Genomic DNA, 17,888 nt, shown 5'->3' with positions numbered 1-17,888 from the left:
AACGTCATGGTGCGAGCTATGGCCATAGACGAGGAAACGTTAAGGAAGATAAACTACTATAACTAGTCTCTTAAACATTGAGAGTAAACATTTTGGCAAATACTCCATTCAAAGTGTATATAGACTCTTCTATTTGGTAAAGTTACAAGCCTAGACTCATAATGTTGTGTTCACATTCTGTAGCTGTGTAAGCACAGTGTAGTTGTGGTAAACTAGCTGCATTGTGCGCTCACCGGAAAAGAAGAATAACAGCCTTGTGAGCAAAGAGTTTTACTCTATTTTCTGCAGTCAGGTTTGAACAGTTCATGATTTACAGCCAGAATTTACAGGCTTATTATACAAAGGCATTATTTTGTCTTGGCAGGACCAAGACGTACAGTATAGTGATGATGACTCAAGCAGTCGGCACATGATCTTACTGATTGAAACACTGCACATGCTAATGATTGATCCTATGTCCAGACCAAGTATATCAGCAGGTTCTATTATACCATTTCAAAATTAATTTATACACCATTCCCTGTAGGGCTTCAAGGTCTGCTGTTAAATTTCACTAAGGACCACGTTATCATTTTGAGAAATTGAAGTTTTCAGTTTATTTTACATTTAAAACCCAATTTACGAGTTACTTCAACAGATTGGCTCTGCTGCTGGATAATTTCTCATAATGAAAGATGTTCTCTCTCCTTTTTTTCATCTACAGCAGAATTTTAAAGTGTCTAAATGATTTTGTAGACAGGCAGTCCTACCTTTCAAAAGCTTTGAGTGTTCAAATGGAGACATCTAATTCATTTCAGGCTAGGAATGTAATGTGATCCATGTATTATAGTATCTGAGCTAGGCTATTAATACTAGTGCATCCATTTCTAGAACATCTGATTACTATGTCGATGTATCTTAAAGTTACAACGTACTCTACTGTTGTGATTTTCTGTGCTGATTCCAGTTACTGTGCAAAATAAATGCACGACTTACTATTTAACCGAGGCATGTAATGTCCTCTACGCTTCCAAAGCTGATTCCTCATATAGTGACATAATCTAGACATAAAATAGTGCTGAGTGTTAATGTGTGTGATTCTGAAACACCTCTTGAAAATGAACAGTCTATAACCACTGACAAAGAAGGTTGCTTTGTTCAGACGTTTTTATGTCCAATATGTTGCAAAGTCTGATATTATTGACATCATCATCGTGCATCCACTGGCTAAAAAAACAGACAGATTATGCAAAAATGTCAGTCACGGTCACCGTTCAACGGTCCCATTGCTCTTTCTAATGTAATGACCCTGAAAAGCTTGATCTCGCTGCTCTACATTGAGTCACTTGCATGAAGAAAATGGTCATTCAAGTGTACATTTATCCACATTTTCCTCTACTTATGCTTAAAACAGTGGAGAGTAGCGTGCTAAAGATAACAATAGGTAGGTGGGTCTACCAGTATGTCTACTCTAGGTAAATAAGCATATCTTTGCTTTTATGTAGTGGACGGACACTCTGATAAGATTTGTGTTTCTTATATAAGTAAGAAAGGGCAAAGGTACAACTGTACTGTCAGGTGTCAGATAAGGCATTCCTTTCAGGGACGGAAGTATAAATACTCAAACATTTGGGGTGGGGTTGAAGATAGAGGGTTTGGACCAATTTTAATGTGGTGTTGGCCCAAAGTGAATCTCAATGTATTTTTAAAGTTTTTCATATTTAAGAACAACTTTCTCTGAATTTGATCTGATTTCTTTCTATCTCATTGAAAGGCAACAATCAGGTAGTGCTTCTCTGCATGCATACTACTATGTATACATCCAACACATGCACTATCTGCACAAAAAAATCCATAAACATTCGATTGTTCTTCCCTCTTATTATCCCAGGCTGTGCAGTTTTCATGCTTCTCGGGGTACGCGGTGCGTAATCCAACAGCTGTGCAATGAGGCGCATTTTTCATCCATTTTCAAATTTGCTATTAATCCCTGCAGTCATGCTCCAATGATGCGTGGCTCGGTGGGTTATCCCTTTCATTTAACCCCGGGACAGCAGTTTCTGCAATCCAGGCTATTTTAAGTCTCTCAGATACTTCCCCCACTCTTTCAGAGTATACATGGCAACAGAGATTACGTAATTTCAGTAGAGTGCTGTATCTGTCAATCAGCTCAACCAATCCCTGATTAGAATCTGGTAATCTTCACTCCAGAGTCCCCAACGATGAGACGAGCCATGGAAGGATGAACCTGTGAAATATGGAGAAATCATTATTATTCTTATTACTGATAAGCCTGGCAGTGACTCATCAACATAACTCTACAGCATTAATACTTTGTAGGGCAGGGGCTTACGGTACGTCTGCTACAGATACAACACAGTTCCCTAATAGTCAGGAAAAAAATATATAATCATGCGTCATTGTCAACCATTTGAATGTGTAACAATCAATGAATTATTAAAAGCTTATATAATACAAAACACTTGTTTATCACTTCTCAGTAATTGTATGGGCTGGAAAAAATGCAAAACATCTAACATAATTCTGCACAATTGTTTTTCCTGTAGGACATAAATTAGATGAGACGTTACATGTGGGGGATTTAAAATTCAGGCTTCTATATTACCAGATGAGTATTTAACAGAGTATATGGTCTATAAGGCTATATGACCTAGGAAACGACTTTGATTGACCACAATCAAAATACTATCGCTGGCACGGCTCTACAAATCGTATTACAGTTACATCAGCACATATGTGCTTCATATATGGGTGGAATCAAAATCTCTAACTAAAGTAAATCAAGTGTCACACCAGATCCAATCACCTACAGGTACTCCTGTTAGATTACGTCCAGACAAGTAGATTCAATATCAAGCACCATTTTCCTAATTTCTGACCTGCGCTTGAAGGGGCCCATAGGGCACCAGTTCTCCATCCACAGTGAGTGTCCCCCGTGTGGACAGAGGCTGCAGCCTGAAGGCCCTGCAGGTAACATGGCTCACATACGGCGAGCTGACGGAGTGATGGGTTCCTCTTTCCATGGCAAAAAATAGTCTCAGTAGAGTGGCTCTGGAGATCCCCGCCCGCACAAAGGTCAGGTGGATCAGTCCATCGTCAAACCTGGCCTGGGGTGCAGCATGAAGATCAGCCCCGAGATGGGACTGATAAAGGGCCAGGACCAGGACAAAATCCCCTTCAATGGTGACCCAATCTCTGGTGGGAAGAGGCTGATCGAGGGGGGGTAACAAGTCATCCTTGGGGATATTTAAAGGCAGTGAGACGAAAGGACGGTTCTTTTGGGGTCCTGCTGGCTCTGCAATGTCAAAGTTAAAAGACGAGGACGGTGTGCGTAGAGAGGGGGATGGTGAGGTGGAATTTGGGGTGTTGGGACGGGGGACGAGGTAGGATGAGGAGTGTGGGGAGGCACATGAGGGAGAAGATGGAGGTGTGGGAGAAAGAGACAGGGAGAGGGAGGGGAGTTTAGGGGGGAGGGAGTTTGAGTGCGAGTGCTGGAGGAGGGAGAGGGGCCTTGGCCGTGAGGCGTTCTGGTTTTGGTCCATGGTCTTGGGCTTGTATGAGAAGGGAGAGTGACGAAAGGGAGAGGAGATGGTGAGAGCTCGCTCACGAGCAACGTCCAGCTGGTAGGGTTCTTTCTGATAGTAGGTTCCATTCAGATCCATGTCCTCTACCCCGTATGAAGTGCCAGAATCTGCGTCAGCCTCCTGACTGAGGGGCTGGCTGAAGAGAGCATTGGCAATCTGGCTTGAAGGAGCTGAATTCTTCCTTAGTGCCTGTCTGGTTTCCTGCAGGCCTTCCTGGTATGTGAAACAAACTGCTGGCTCTTCATCTGGCTCTCGCCCCATGTCCACCCCACAGCCTTCTCCTTCATGCAACACTCTCTCCCCCTCTACAGAACCGCTGCTGCCTTCCCCATCCTTCCCCCTATCCTCCTCCTCCATCTCACTGGATTGCTGTACTCTTCCCTCATCTTCCCTTTCATCCTTGATCCCCGCCAACCTTTCTACCCTTCCTATACTGCCATCATCCCTTTCATTTGATTCTGAACTTGTGCCCGATCTCTCCGAGCATGTCCCTGACCTCTCTTCTTCTGCTTCCATCTCCACCTCCCCCTCCCGTTCCCTCTCTCTGTCCTCTGCCAGGCTGCTTGCCCTCACCACACCACTTCCTCCTCCCCTAGCCCTCTCCCTCCTCCTCTCCCTTTCTTTCTGCCTCTCCTCCTTCTCCCTCTCTCCCTCACCCCTACGCAGGCTCCTCTGTTCGCTGATGCCCATGTCAGAGCAGGTGCGATGGATGGGAGTTCGGCAGAAGCCCTCCAGGCCCTCTGTGATACTGCGGGAGAGAGGTCTCCTTGGCGGAGGAGGTGTGGCATCTGGTGATGTGGTGCAAATAGATGGAGGCAGGTAGGACAGGCGACCTTTGTAGGATCGAAGAGAAGCTATGCGCACCAGGGTGCCCAGGGTGAAGCGAGCTGAGCCCAGGCCACGATACCTGAAAAGCAAGATTTCAAATAAAGCTATAATTTATACTGACACTAAAGTGATAATCGCAGAAGAGTTAAGAGTTATGCTTGGATGAACAAATCCAACAGAGGATGTTCCTACAGTACAAGCAATTACACACCCACCTCTCGCTCTCGATGTCCACATCGGACACAAAGCCCCAGGCAACAGAAAGAAAAGAAAACAGTCTCCTGGGTGCTGCGGTACGACTGTTGTTGGAGGGAGGAGGGCTTGTTGTCACAGAGACTAAGTCCATGGGTCGGACACCGCCTCGACAGAGCAAAAAGCAGCAGTTCAAGAGGAGGGGCTCCCGAAGGCACATGTCATACCTGAGGGAGAAAAAAAGACAACAGCACTTCCTGTCAGTACAGATAAGAAGAGAGCAGTACGAACAGGGCAATACAGTCCTTCTACTATTCAGAGATATCTAGGTCTGGATAACCAGGTGACGACAAAAACAGCAACACTGTGCTCTTTTGATTAAGATGGAACGACTTGGGAGTTTGCAACTAGCTTAACCCTAGACCATTACTGGTGGTCATTACAAGACTTCTTTTCTTTTGTGTTTTTCAAAAAATTTTTTAATGTTATGGGGAGAATCAAGGTCAATGAAGTTACCATATATGGCCGGTCTGTCATGTAGCCTGATTGTCGCTGATTGGCTTGGAGAAATCTCTTAGTTCTGCTGCCTCATGGTGAGGCAAGGGGCTGCATTTTGAACTCCCACTTAAGTTACCATATATGGTCCCTTGCCCGATAAAGGGTTAATCTGGTTTACAATTTTAAAAAATCCACATATCAACACCATTTGAATCTCTATTTACATTTGTCTGTTTTAGCTGACAAAAGTAACCTTAAGGCGCGGGAAACACAAAGTACAAAAAGTACAAAGTGTTAAAACCTCTTGCTTGGTGTCATGTCAAATGTATAATATGATGCGTTGAGTCAGAGGCTGAAAACAGCCTGATGTGTCTTTTGAAGCTTAAACCATAAACTTGAAAAGTTGATCTAGTAGGACCTCAAAATACAAGTACAAATTAATACAATGTGTATATTCTTTATACCTTTACCCACTTCTTGTGTTCACAGAGTTGAGTGTTTGTTTAGTCCCACACTTGTTGAGACTGAACTGAAAAGGACACACATTTATCACCATTACAGATGTGAATAAGATCCATGCTTACCCTGCGTTGTGGTTGATGGAGCCAGCCAGTGCATTCCCAGAGCCGCAGGGCAGAATGCCGACAGGTGTTTTTATTGCTTGTTCCCAGTCAGGACGCTCCATCAGCCCATTAATTACCTATGGGAACAGAAAATTCAGAAAACTCATATGGGTGGACACAATTTAAGCCATGTGGTACAAAAACACACAATTAATATTCACAATAAGTATCCTCTGCAATTTCCCCCTTGAATGCACTCCTAAATTCCACCAGGCTCAGTGCTACAACAAAAGCATTACATACCTCATGCAGCAGGCCATCTCCAGAAACAATGATGATGCCATCCCACTCTGGGAGCAGTATCTCTCTGATAAGCTCTCTGGCGTGGTTCTGACGCTCTGAGACGGATTAATTAAGTTAACATCTGTGAAATACGATGTTTCATGTGAACATGTTGCCCTCCTCATGCCCCTGGTGTGTTACCTGTTTGTATAAGGTTGTAGCTGATATTGGCCTCTCTGATCATTGGCAGGATGTGGGTCTGACACCACTGCATTGCCTGGCCTCTCCCACTGAAGGGGTTGACCAATAACAGTAGTCGCCTTGGACGAGGTAGCAGACTTCTTGAGAATTCTATGTGGACAAGAAAGGAGAGCATCAGTAACTTAAAACTCATGCAGATTTTGCCCAGAACAACAAAAGGAACTAAAGGTTTACTGCATTTTCAAAGCAAGCTGTTTTTACAGTGTTGTCCAACACTGGACTTTGAGTGCGTTCAACCATTTCAGCGTCTTTTATTTCACTTCACAGGATCTACTTCACACTGTACAGCACTGTCGCCCGAGAGTGTGTCTGTTAATAAAATTCACATGTAGAATTCTGAATAGGAGGATTAAACAAAACAAGTTTATAAAAACAAATAGCTGTATACAAAGGTAAATCATTTATTATCTTTCCAGCTGGGGTGCAGAGGTAACTACGACACTCTTTCATTGGCTCAGATATGACGCTTAAAATAAATAAAACTAACAACTAACCACAGCTAGAATTCCTATGAGCAGATATGTTCACAGAATTAAGACAGCGAGTGATTCAGAAACTGAGCAACTAGGTAACAGAGCAGTAACAGAGAGCTAAGAAAGACTGAAACCTACGCGAGCACGAGGAACAGAAACTGTGGGTCAAACTAAAGGCTGGCATAAAGGAGAAAAATAGGGTGAACTGCAACAGAGCATGAATGAGGCAGGAGCAGACAAAGAACACACAATGGAGACACAAAGGATTGGGACAAATTAAAAATGAGTGACAGCTTTATCACGGTTGTGGGGAGGAGACAGTGGTGTGATAGGTAAAGACTGAGGAAAAACGAACGATGGAGGGATTAACAAGAATTTAGAGTTAAAGATTAAGTCTAAAGAGGAGGAAGGAGACAGGAAAAGATGGGAGATGCTGGAAAAGTGTGTGACGCATAGGTTATGGTGAGAAACACAGTGAAAGTAAACACTAAGCAGGGCCTTGCTATCTGTTTGATAATTGAGGCTGGGGGGGGGGTATAGCACATGGGAAGGGTGGCAAGTTGCAGCAGCCCCACCCTCTTTGTCTCTACATTTCACAGAGAATGATACAGACCGTGTGTGCTGCACAGATAAGAGCAAAAACAAAAAAGTATTAGATAAATAAACTCAAGAAAAATATGTAATTATGTGAGACAAACAAAATAAATCCAAACCGAATGACCCTGAATAATAAATCTCACCGCCTCTTAGGGTGTATTAGTGTTAATCCATCTTTGTTTTTTGCTACATAACATCTAAATGCTTAACTAGTCTTGGCACCATTTACGTCCTCTGTGACAAAATGAGTGTACAGTACATACAGAAAGGTCTTGGGTCACTGTGACATTAAGCTAAACTTAGCAAGCCTGTACAAAGGAGGCATAAATCAGAGCGGCACAAGGCAACATTGTGCGGTTTCATGTAGTAAACAACAGGAATTCAAGTGTTATTCATATGGACAAACTTTAAGGTCAATCCAAGTAAATCACACTGTTATCTGCTATAAACTAACCATGTTGCCATTTGATAAAGCCACTCATTCAAACTCAACACTATAGCAATGGCTGTGTCTACATGGACCCTAATATCCCATTAATAATCAGAATAAAAATGCCTCATGTAACCACCTCAATCTGAGGAGACTGGCATAATTGGAAGTAATTTTCAACTGTGTTGAGAGGTTGGTGTAAGCCTTTGGTAATCTGTTCAATGGGGAAATATTAACGCCTGATAACAATGTGAACACTTATTCTGATCGTTTGTCTCTGGTTGGAACAAATGTATTCTTTCTACACATTTGCCCCATGTGGGGGTAACGTAACAACTTCCTCTGTTACATTTCAGGCAGATTGGACACTTCACAGCAGGGGGAACAACTATGTGCATGTTAAAAAAAAAAAAGTTATATTCTGATTAAATGCTTTGGGGAATGTAAACACACATCTTATTGGATCACTTTATTTTGTGTCCATGTAAACAGTTAAGTTGGAATCACTGATCTGAGTCATTTTAATGCGACTGAAGAAATACTATCCATGTAACCGCAGCTAGTGACCTGGATTACTTAATAAAAAAAGAGAACATACTTGGGGCTCTAGGGTCTGGAAAACTTGGTGCTTACATTCATGGTTTACCTATCGAAAAAGTCTCTACAAGTTTCAAGTTGAGTTTCATAACGTACTGACATAAACAGGTGGCAGCTAGAATGGTAGAAAAACAGATTTGATAAAATATTAAATTGCTGAAAAACAGTCTGCAGTGAGGGAGTGTGCACAATTTGTATTTAATTGGCTACTACAATCACCAGTATGGTCCTGTAACATGTAACAACCATGACCCGACCTGGAGAAGAACTCACCTGTGTCAGCAGTGACGGTCACATCTCTGAGTAGACACTGTATAGCAGCCGACCACCTTTCAGCCTCAGGCCTGCTTTCTGCCAGGTAGGCCCTCACCTGCCTGCGCCGAGACACCCCTTTCCGCCGTTTGCCAGGCGGGTACCAGTACAGCACCAGGAGAGGGGGAGCAGGGGAGCGAGGGCAGCTACAGCCCACTAGCTCTGATAAAGGCAGCAGGAGACGGGCTTCCTTCCCTGGCCGTGGTGACAAACGCTGGATATGTATGTGGGTGTGGGTGAGGGTCAACGCATAGTTGGAGGCCACAGCCGGGGTAGGGGAGGCAGCGGGGGAGAGTCCTCCCGGACCACCAGGGCTGTTGGGGCAGCTGTTATTGTTGCTGTTGCTGCCTGATCCCCAGCTGGCAAACTGGCCATGAAGGAGGGCTTCTGCTGTGGACGGTAAAGACGGTTCTGGAGATCGCATCCTTGCTGCTGAAGAGGACACGATTTATCAGGAAAAAGTCGGTCTAACAAGTATCTTCTACAGTTAGAGACTCGAAGAGTAGAGTTCGGCAGCTCTTCAAAATTTCCAGGGAAAATCAAAATTGTATCTGAATGCAAGTCTGAGAACTTTATCCCTCAAATCTCTTCAAAATCATTCTCCCTCTTCAGTGTGTGAATTTGAGAGACAAAGTCACACAAAAAAAAAATCACTTCTGAGTTTGCGTTCCCATCTGTCCATTTAGGAAAAAGCAACTTCTTCTAGTTTTTAAAGGTTCTTCTTTGAGAGTATTTATCCAGTGAGGATGGGAACTGCTAAACACCAAGTCTTTGTGTCACAGTTAGAAAGCTCCCATCATAGTTCGATCCGAAGAGAGGTCAGCTTCTACAATTTACTGCAAAACTTAACATATTCAAAGACAACAGGACTTAAAAATGTAAATTTTCTTTTTCTAAAAGATCAGTCAAGTGTACTTCACAAAGATTGCATAAGTAAAAAAATAGTTTACATTACAACTTAAAGCTGCCTCGTGTGAGATCAACATAAGGCAGCTGAGCAGCTACGACGTTAACAATAAATCTTTAAATAATTACACAAGACAAAACTGAAACTTAGTTGCATTGAAAAAACTGATCAATTAAAATGAATAAAACAGACAAACACATCTTGTTTAAACAAGGAGGCTACAAGAATTGAATTAAATTAATGCACAAGTAAAGAATTCTGTAGAGTATGTTGCATGGTAAGTGCCAAAAAGATAAGTGCAGACTTTTTCAAGACCTTTGATACCTCTATTGCTGTCTTTAATCTCACTGATATAAAGGAGGCCAACAAGAGGAGTGATGGGGCAAGTCCTCGAGACAGTAGTGTGACACATTAAAGATTCATCCAAACAAATACGTCTGCATTACTTCATTATACGTTCTCCACAAGAAGAGGGTGAACACCAGGTGGAGACTAGACAACAGAAAAAAAATTAAAACAGAAACAAAACAAAAGACAAACAAGGAGACAGCTCCAGGTGGGTCCTTAGTTTATGTCATGGTAATGTCCTTTAGTCGAGCCTCATGTTCCCTCCCAAAGATCTCTCTTCCTGAAAAACGACAATAGGAGGAGAGGAGGAAAACAGTGAACTGTACAAGTGGACTTTAATGTATGGATAAGACACCTAAAAGTATTTTTAGAGCAGATGGGTAAGAAAATCGACATTACACAAGGAAGGACACTAAACTAAATCAATTGTGGTTCTAATTCACCTAAGGTTTCACAGTGCGACAGTAACACAGTTTCACAATTAGAGTAGAACAAGTCCAGAGAAGAACTGTCATGATAAGATTACGGTTACAGGGTGAAGCAATACAAGATCCATCGTGCCCCTTGACCTTAGGTGCGTCTTTGCACACGATGACTCAGGCTCACACATCCTCAATGGCCTTGCTGAGACACCACATTATTTTGAATGAGAAGTTGCGTGAAAATGACCACGTCTGGTTGGTGTTTTAAAAGTTACGGCTTTTGTCAAACAGGATTTGGGGAAGCGGTGTCTCTTTCACAATTTGAATCTAGGACTGAGATTTGCAAATTGCTGACCTAAATGGTACTGGATTATGGAGATTTTGCAATAAGAATTAGCATGTAACAATCTTATTTAACAATCTTAAAATGTTTCCCAATGCAGGACGGTTTATAATGAGTGTGATAACAATGTAATAAATTCATGACATTAGGATACAGTATATTAACTACAGAAACACTATCTGCTGTCACTAACTTGAAAAATGATTTTGACAAATTATACAATAGAAGTACCAGGACATAATACTAATCTGAATGAAGTGCTGATAAATATTATCATATCACTATTATGTACATACAGATACGTCAGAGGGGTCCAGTTTAGTGTGTCAAAGTACAATCATTGAACTATCGCCGTGGGACTTCGGTATACCCTAAATTAATAAACTGGTCACAGCTCTCTTTCAAGTGTAATAATAGCCAGGAAACATTATGCAAGCTGCGGTGCAGACAAAATCAATACTTGGCTGATGTCCTGTCTTGATAAAACACACACAAAACAGGACCTCACTGATGCCCATTGTTGCACCTTACGTCCTTGAAATGCAGGGTGGAGACACCCAGAAATAATATCTGCGGGCTAATTTAGTCTCCCACACAATGAGGCTGCTGTTGACTGACTTCAGGGTATTTTGGGGCAAGTTTCGTCTGGCTTATACTTTGAACTCAAGAGCGTTAGCATGCTGTGGGCACGGCTACAGCAGCGTTTACAGCTCGTCTAGTAACCCCGAGGATGTAACGCTAAATTAAAAGCTATGTTTGCCGGACAAACTTCACAGATGTCATCCATCTAATGTTAGCTAACTTAGCAGGTTGACAGGCAGTTAGCCGACTGACTTACCCAACTCCAGCTGTAGTTTACTGCCCATAAGCTAAACAGTCAATCTCATAGACGCTTTCTATCATCTTGATAATAATAATAAACTGACAGAAAGCCTTTAAAGTTGTATGAATGCGCACATTAAGTCAGGCAGACAGCTAACGCTAGCTAATGTTATGAATACAGTAATGTTAGCTACTGTAAACTGCAACCAGACAAGCGGTGCCAGTTAGCAACGGCTAGCAGTCTGCTACTTAACGTGTAGCCCCAAGTTCAAGCTAACTTTTTACACTATTAAAACTTTATTCTTCTGAAAATCATTAGTCATCACCAGGGAGGGACACTCAAAACCCCCCAGTTTAGCATTTTATGTCACATTTACTGTTTGGTTTAATGAGATATCCAAACTAGCGCGGATAACGTTAGCTAACAGCCGTCATGATCCGACTATCAAGCCGTAAACTGCTAACTTTTAAGAGTGATATTTCCCTTAGCATCCGTTTAAAAAGCAGCAAGTTAAATCTAGCATATAAAGACCCTGAATTACCTCATCTTGCCTCCCCTCTCACGGCAGCAGATAGTGGCTTGTCCTGAAAACTGTGGCTCTGTGCAGGAAGTGGCCGGAGACGCAGCAGCAGCAGCAGCTTTGAGCGGCGGAGAGGAAATCCAATGGCGATAAGGAAAACAGTGCAACACCCACCGACATTCTCCAATCATTGACAGACCACCACTTCCTGGCCAGGTCACTTTTTTCCTGGCCAACTCATACCGACACAGATCAAACGACTCGGACGTCACATTTTCTGTTAAAACCTCACTGAGGACTGTAGATGGTCATACTGGGTTTTGTAGGTGGGGGAAAAACAGCCTTATTTACAAATAAGGATGTTTAAGTCATACCCCAGTCATCTCCTGTGATACCCTGCAATGTCATCTTCTGCTTACAATAAGCTACCCCGTGTCAGACCAAGAAAATGCCATTGAAGGATGTATTTGCAAGGGTGTTGTAAGATGTCCAATGAAACCCAAAAGACAACTCATTTTGTACAGTCGATCTTTTATTTGTATCAGATTTGCATGGAAAACAGACAGACTAGTTCTTGTAGCCACGGCTGGCTCTGCGACCACGAGCTCTCTCGAACTTCCTGCCCTTGGAGCGGATGTAGGGCCTGGAGAAGAAAAAGAAGTGTTTAGTAGAGAGCTGATGGCACCACAAACCCAACAGTTACAGAAGATGACATCCAACAGTGTGACCAGTACAGGCTTAAATTAGCCTTTAGCTGCTTCAGTCTCAAGGTGCTGGTATTGTGCACGCTGGCTTATTGCCAACAACAGTCATTATTAATGTTATAGGCGACACCTGTGGTTTTCCTTGTAAGACGAGCCAAAATGTTTGCTGTGGAAACACCTATTGTGACGAAAGTCTACCAACCTCCACATACCACACTACCAACTACGTATGACAGCATGCGGACTAAGAGCAAAATACCTTTGGTGAACTGTCATAATTAAACTAACATCCTGAACATGTACAAACAGCACATTCCTTTTGTCTCACAGGGTTTTTACTAGTTGTGAACAGGTGCAACAACAGTAGCACAACATTGGAGTGTGCCAGCGTCACAGTCCCAATACTGTGCTTACTGGCACACTAAAAGAACAAAGTGAAAATTGGTGTCGTTAGTTTGATTACTGAAATCTTTGCCCAGGAAATTCAAGCTTCAATCTAATCACATGATGTGAAACTTAAATCAACTCTGATTTAAAAGTGTATATTTGTTGTGCTGCATAAGAATGATGTTATCTGTTATAGATGATCCACCATAGAAAATGCTTTCTATTACCATCTTGACCAGAATATGAGGCAAACCTGGTAACTAATGCTCTACCCCAACTTGTGTTAACATAAAATATTTTTGAAGATAAAAAATAACCATTAAAACAAGAAAGTAACATACCACAATTAACACCTTTTAAGTTTGTTGATGGAATTAAGGGAGATTAAAATATGGAGGCAATAACTTAACGCTTTGATTGATTTTTGTATCAAGAAAACAATTGTCTTATATTTGATAACCTCTAATCAGAGTTTGATCAAAATATTGCTACAATACATTTAGTTAATTTAGCATTTTGTTCAGTGTTTGACAACAGTACCAACACATCAACTGTGCACATACTTGGTGTGGCTGTGAGGAGTTCCAGGGGCTTTTCCAAAGTGCCTGTACACCTCTCTGCCTTTACGGGGTCCTGAGGAACAAACGCACATTAAAAAAAACGAACAGTTGCATACAAACATAACAGTGCCTCACTGACAGAACATATTCACAAATTAAATTCTAACATACCAAGTTAAAAATCTTGGAGAAGTGGGACCCTCTTCAGAATGAGATGCTACATTTCAATGGGGTTTTTCCTGACTTAAATACATTTCTGAGAGGCGACTTGCATTTCTCTGCCCAAATTACTGTGCAGACTGACTGCTTCAATTATTACAGTTCAAACTCTGAAACAAAGGTGAATTAAAAGTGATAGACAAAATCTGCACTTCCATTTGTCATATTAACTTCGTTCTTAAGATGAACCCCTGTACAATTCTTTATTTAATAGTCTTTTTAAACGAGACACTATAAATTGCTATCTTACTAATCTAGCATCACTTTGTATTTGGCCTTGTGACACTTGTGCAGTATACAAGACAGAAAAACTGCATGAGTGCACTTGTTTGTGTTTACAGGGGGATAGTTTAGGTTTGATAAAAGAGAGGAAGAAAAACATATTGACAGATGCCAGTTCAATGTTTTAAAAATATTGGTTTCACAGCACATACCAGACAACCCTTCTTCTCTTGCAGTAATTGATATAGGTAATTAATTCACTTACAAAAAACCAGCAGTAAACGATAACTTCCACAAACCTTTACACCAGCACTTGATACCAGTAGATTTGCATTTGGTAAAATTTTCACTTTAGAGATGTATTTAATTCATCTAAGACACACTCAGGCCTCTTAGGCTTCAAAAATAGAAAGAAAGCAAGGTGCACAAAGATTACACATGATTGAAGGGAAATGTGACTCTCTGGTCAATCGCCAATATACAGATAAAAACCAGCTTTCCTAATTCAAACAGTATTATCTATGGCATTACAAAAGACTTCCGTTCCTACTCAAGTGCACAAATCTCCTCCACTCAGACACACCAAAGAGTCTGGGCTGCAGTGTTATGAGCCTCCTTAGAGCAACCAAAAGCACACTAGTGTGAAATTACAACAAGAATGCGGACTAAAGACAGCTCTGAACAACTTTTCCTGTAAAGGGCAAACACACATTTAGTCTCATCACTGCAGACACATATGTGAAGTGCTTTTAGGTACCAGAAGTGTCATTAAACATGAGCAGCCCTGGTGGCCATCTTAACAGTTATGAACATAACTGACAATGCAGCAGGACCACACGTCACACAGCTTGATTCACCATGTGCTTGGTGGTCAGTGTGCCCTGGCACCAGTACAACAACGACTGCTAACATTATCCACACCAACTGCTTTGTATTACAATTTTAGTATGAATCTACATGTATATTTACCTGACAGCAGCACTGTGCCCTGTCCTTTGGGAGAAGCCAAAGCCAGCTGGTCAAAGGTCATCACCTGACCACCTGCCTTCAGGATCCTGCGGCGGGCACCATCGGTTACCTTCAGAGCGCAGATCTGTGGGACAACGACAAAAAAGACACACGGACAATTTCAGAGACTGCAAACAAATTTCAAATGGGAGAAACAACAACAGCACACTAGCAGATGATCATCCTAAAAAGGAGAGGTTACCTTGAGTTTGGGGATCTCCTGAATCCTGACATCATCGGTGACTGTTCCCACAACAACAGCGATTCTGTTCTCACGTCCAGCCAACTTCATCTTACGGATCTGGTCGCACAGTGGATGCAAATATAGAAATTCAGCACACTCATCTTCCCTGGCATTATAGTTTTAAAAACAACATTTGATCCACAGATTCAGCTTACTAAATTTCATACATTTCCCACAATAGTGTTGTGAGGCAATAAAAATTAAATAGAGCCAAATGGGAACAACATAGACAACTTCTATACACATTTTTTAATCCAATCCAAACTACATCACACAAATCAGAGGCCCATGAATACAACTGTGGATGCACAAAACCTAACTTTGTCTCTACTGAAACATCAGATCAGAGCATTTATTGAAATCAAGTACCAATATGACAATGGTGCTCTTTTCCCCCCAGTTTCAGAGTATATCTGTCTCACTGCACAGAACTCACAGGATTATTTTAATGTACGGTGCAAGAGTGACACTGATAGCAAAAACTGAATTTTATACACTGACAAAGAAACTGTATATGGAGTGGATCAATGCATCCAGAAACAAGTCAAACCATATCTCAAATATCATCAAATGATGCTGATCTGACCTGTAGGTGTCAAAATGATGCGCTCTACTCTACAACTGGCCTCAACACTTCACACATCTAATAAGAGTATTCACTGGTGGTAGACGAGATAAAATGAGACTGACCAGACGGGTGATGGAGATGGGAGGCCTGTTGGTTCTGCTCATGAAGAGCCTCCTCAGGACGACCTTGTTGAAGGGAGCATTAGAGCGACGGGCCAGGAACCTGTACAACTGTTATAAACCAGCAGGATGACAGGAATATTAGGCTCTTCATTCATCACATGCACATCAAGTACAGTGAAACGGCCATTGAGAATGAAAACCTTAAATCTCATGCACCTTCTAAGAAAACTCAAACGATTTCAGACATAAGACAAAATAGCGCAGACAATAAAATACAACTGAATACAATTCTATGGTAGCAGGTGTACAGCAATGACAAAATGAATCAACTATAAAATAGACTATCGAATATGCATATTGAGAACCGGTACAGGAAAGTAAGAGCAGCATGTACACAGGGGAAGTACACTTATAAATACACATTTACACTTGTATTTTAATAGCTTGTGAACTACATTATGAATATTGTGCAGATTTAAAAACAGTAACATATATGGGGAGATTTTAACTGGTAACGCATGTGTAAGATGTCTCTTAGTCATTAAGATATGAAAGTTATGAACAATTACTAGTGGGAGTGTTTATTCTAATGAGTAAAAAGCACAATGAGTGAATATAAATTACCTTGACCAGGAGCCTCAGATAGATATCCTGGCTCTTTGGTTCTTTCCTGTGCACCTTACGGTCCTTGTTGTGTCTAATGTCGACTCCCTTGAATCAAGTAAACAGAAACACAATAATAAGTCAATATAAATCAACAAGCAGCACATGTATGTTTCAGTACAACACTGATGACATCCAGGACATCCACTGCTCATCTTGTAGAGGCCATTGTGGTTTGCCATATTTAGGACAAAGTTGTACAATGGGTGTTTTAGTGTATATATATCAGAAATAAGACAGTTTGGGTCCCTTTGGTTCACTCAGATCTTCATGTAGTAACACTGACTGGAGGCCGGTTCACACGTTGACACTACACAGCTAGCTGCTAACATAGCGACACAGCAGACAAGCCACCAGTAGCTCAGTGTGGCTGTGTTTAACATTTAAAAACACGCGTTAGCTTTGTGGAAATAGAAGTTAAATTTAACGACATTATTCCGCATTAAAAGCTAGTTTGTAATCACATGTACGGCTGTACATGAAGCGGCTGCCCGGACGGCACTAGTTCAGCATCGGAGGGCGAAGCTAATATGATTTACATGGTCGAAAAACACGAAATGATAACATGACGGTGCCGTTAATGATGTGTAGAAACAGTAAAAGCCGCCATTAAGAAGATGAGAGTGTTTAGTCCACAGGATGACCGTGGATGGTCGATCTATCTTGCTTTAATCTTTCTGTTAGCAGCACCTACCATCTTGGACTCGAGCGAAAAGGGAAAAGGAAGAGCGGAGGTCTCGCGATAAGCAGTGCGCTGAAATCTCGGGGCTGTGATTGGTCACAGAGCGGGAGCTTCCTGCATGAGCACAGTTTGAGAGGCTGCCTCCAGTGGTCGGGAGGGCATCCTGGTCTAATACTGCTTCATTTTAACTTAGTCTATGGTTATTTATTCATTCATATATTCATTTGTTTATTTATTCATGCAATGGTCTTTGGAGTTTGCATGTTCTCCCTGTACTTTGCATGTACTCCCTACTGTACCCTGGGTTTTCTCTGGGTGCATCCCTCCTCGCAGCTGGCATTCAGCCCCCCGTGACCCTGAAGAATAAGCAGTATAGACGATGGATGGATGGATGGATGATTTTACGCTGTTAAATTACGACTGAAATCTGATTCTCACACTCGTACTTTTAATAACAAGCAAAGGATTTAACATAAATATGAATTTTGCAGTTGAGGATCTTGCCCTTACATAAAATGATATGTGAAAT

The 17,888-nt window shown here is 41.7% G+C and overlaps 2 protein-coding genes across 2 annotated transcripts; both read right to left on the bottom strand.

Annotated features, from left to right (window-relative positions):
* Positions 1-723: 723 nt before the first annotated feature.
* On the bottom strand, positions 724-12,088 carry sphk2 (sphingosine kinase 2). The gene is made up of 8 exons (XM_070835418.1): positions 12,002-12,088; positions 8,579-10,152; positions 6,149-6,298; positions 5,969-6,063; positions 5,687-5,802; positions 4,628-4,831; positions 2,880-4,491; positions 724-2,227 (listed from the first exon to the last, which is right to left on the bottom strand). The coding sequence occupies exons 2-8, from the start codon at positions 9,039-9,041 to the stop codon at positions 2,165-2,167; spliced, it is 2,703 nt and encodes a 900-aa protein (XP_070691519.1). The 5' UTR covers positions 9,042-10,152; positions 12,002-12,088; the 3' UTR covers positions 724-2,164.
* Positions 12,089-12,491: 403 nt separating this feature from the next.
* Positions 12,492-17,418, bottom strand: rpl18 (ribosomal protein L18). Its single transcript, XM_070835980.1, has 7 exons — positions 17,372-17,418; positions 16,639-16,725; positions 16,015-16,122; positions 15,283-15,381; positions 15,042-15,165; positions 13,635-13,704; positions 12,492-12,623 (listed from the first exon to the last, which is right to left on the bottom strand). The coding sequence occupies exons 1-7, from the start codon at positions 17,372-17,374 to the stop codon at positions 12,548-12,550; spliced, it is 567 nt and encodes a 188-aa protein (XP_070692081.1). The 5' UTR covers positions 17,375-17,418; the 3' UTR covers positions 12,492-12,547.
* Between the last annotated feature and the right edge of the window lie 470 nt (positions 17,419-17,888).

Source organism: Pempheris klunzingeri, chromosome 8 (genome assembly GCF_042242105.1).
Source record: "Pempheris klunzingeri isolate RE-2024b chromosome 8, fPemKlu1.hap1, whole genome shotgun sequence".
NCBI lineage: Eukaryota > Metazoa > Chordata > Actinopteri > Acropomatiformes > Pempheridae > Pempheris > Pempheris klunzingeri.
The sequence above is the reverse complement of the archived record's forward strand: the minus strand, read 5'-3'. Positions and strand labels throughout refer to the sequence as shown.

Bases quoted from the DNA above. Each gene is read 5' to 3' on its own strand.
- rpl18 (XM_070835980.1), bottom strand. The intron at 15,382-16,014 runs GTCAGTCTCATT...CTGTGCGACCAG, and splicing joins CCATCTCCATCACCCGTCTG to ATCCGTAAGATGAAGTTGGC. The intron at 13,705-15,041 runs GTAAATATACAT...TTTGTTCCTCAG, and splicing joins GGGCACAGTGCTGCTGTCAG to GACCCCGTAAAGGCAGAGAG.
- sphk2 (XM_070835418.1), bottom strand. From the start codon at position 9,041: ATGCGATCTCCAGAACCGTCTTTACCGTCCACAGCAGAAGCCCTCCTT. The intron at 6,064-6,148 runs GTAACACACCAG...AATCCGTCTCAG, and splicing joins CTACAACCTTATACAAACAG to AGCGTCAGAACCACGCCAGA. The intron at 5,803-5,968 runs GTATGTAATGCT...CTGTTCCCATAG, and splicing joins GAGATGGCCTGCTGCATGAG to GTAATTAATGGGCTGATGGA.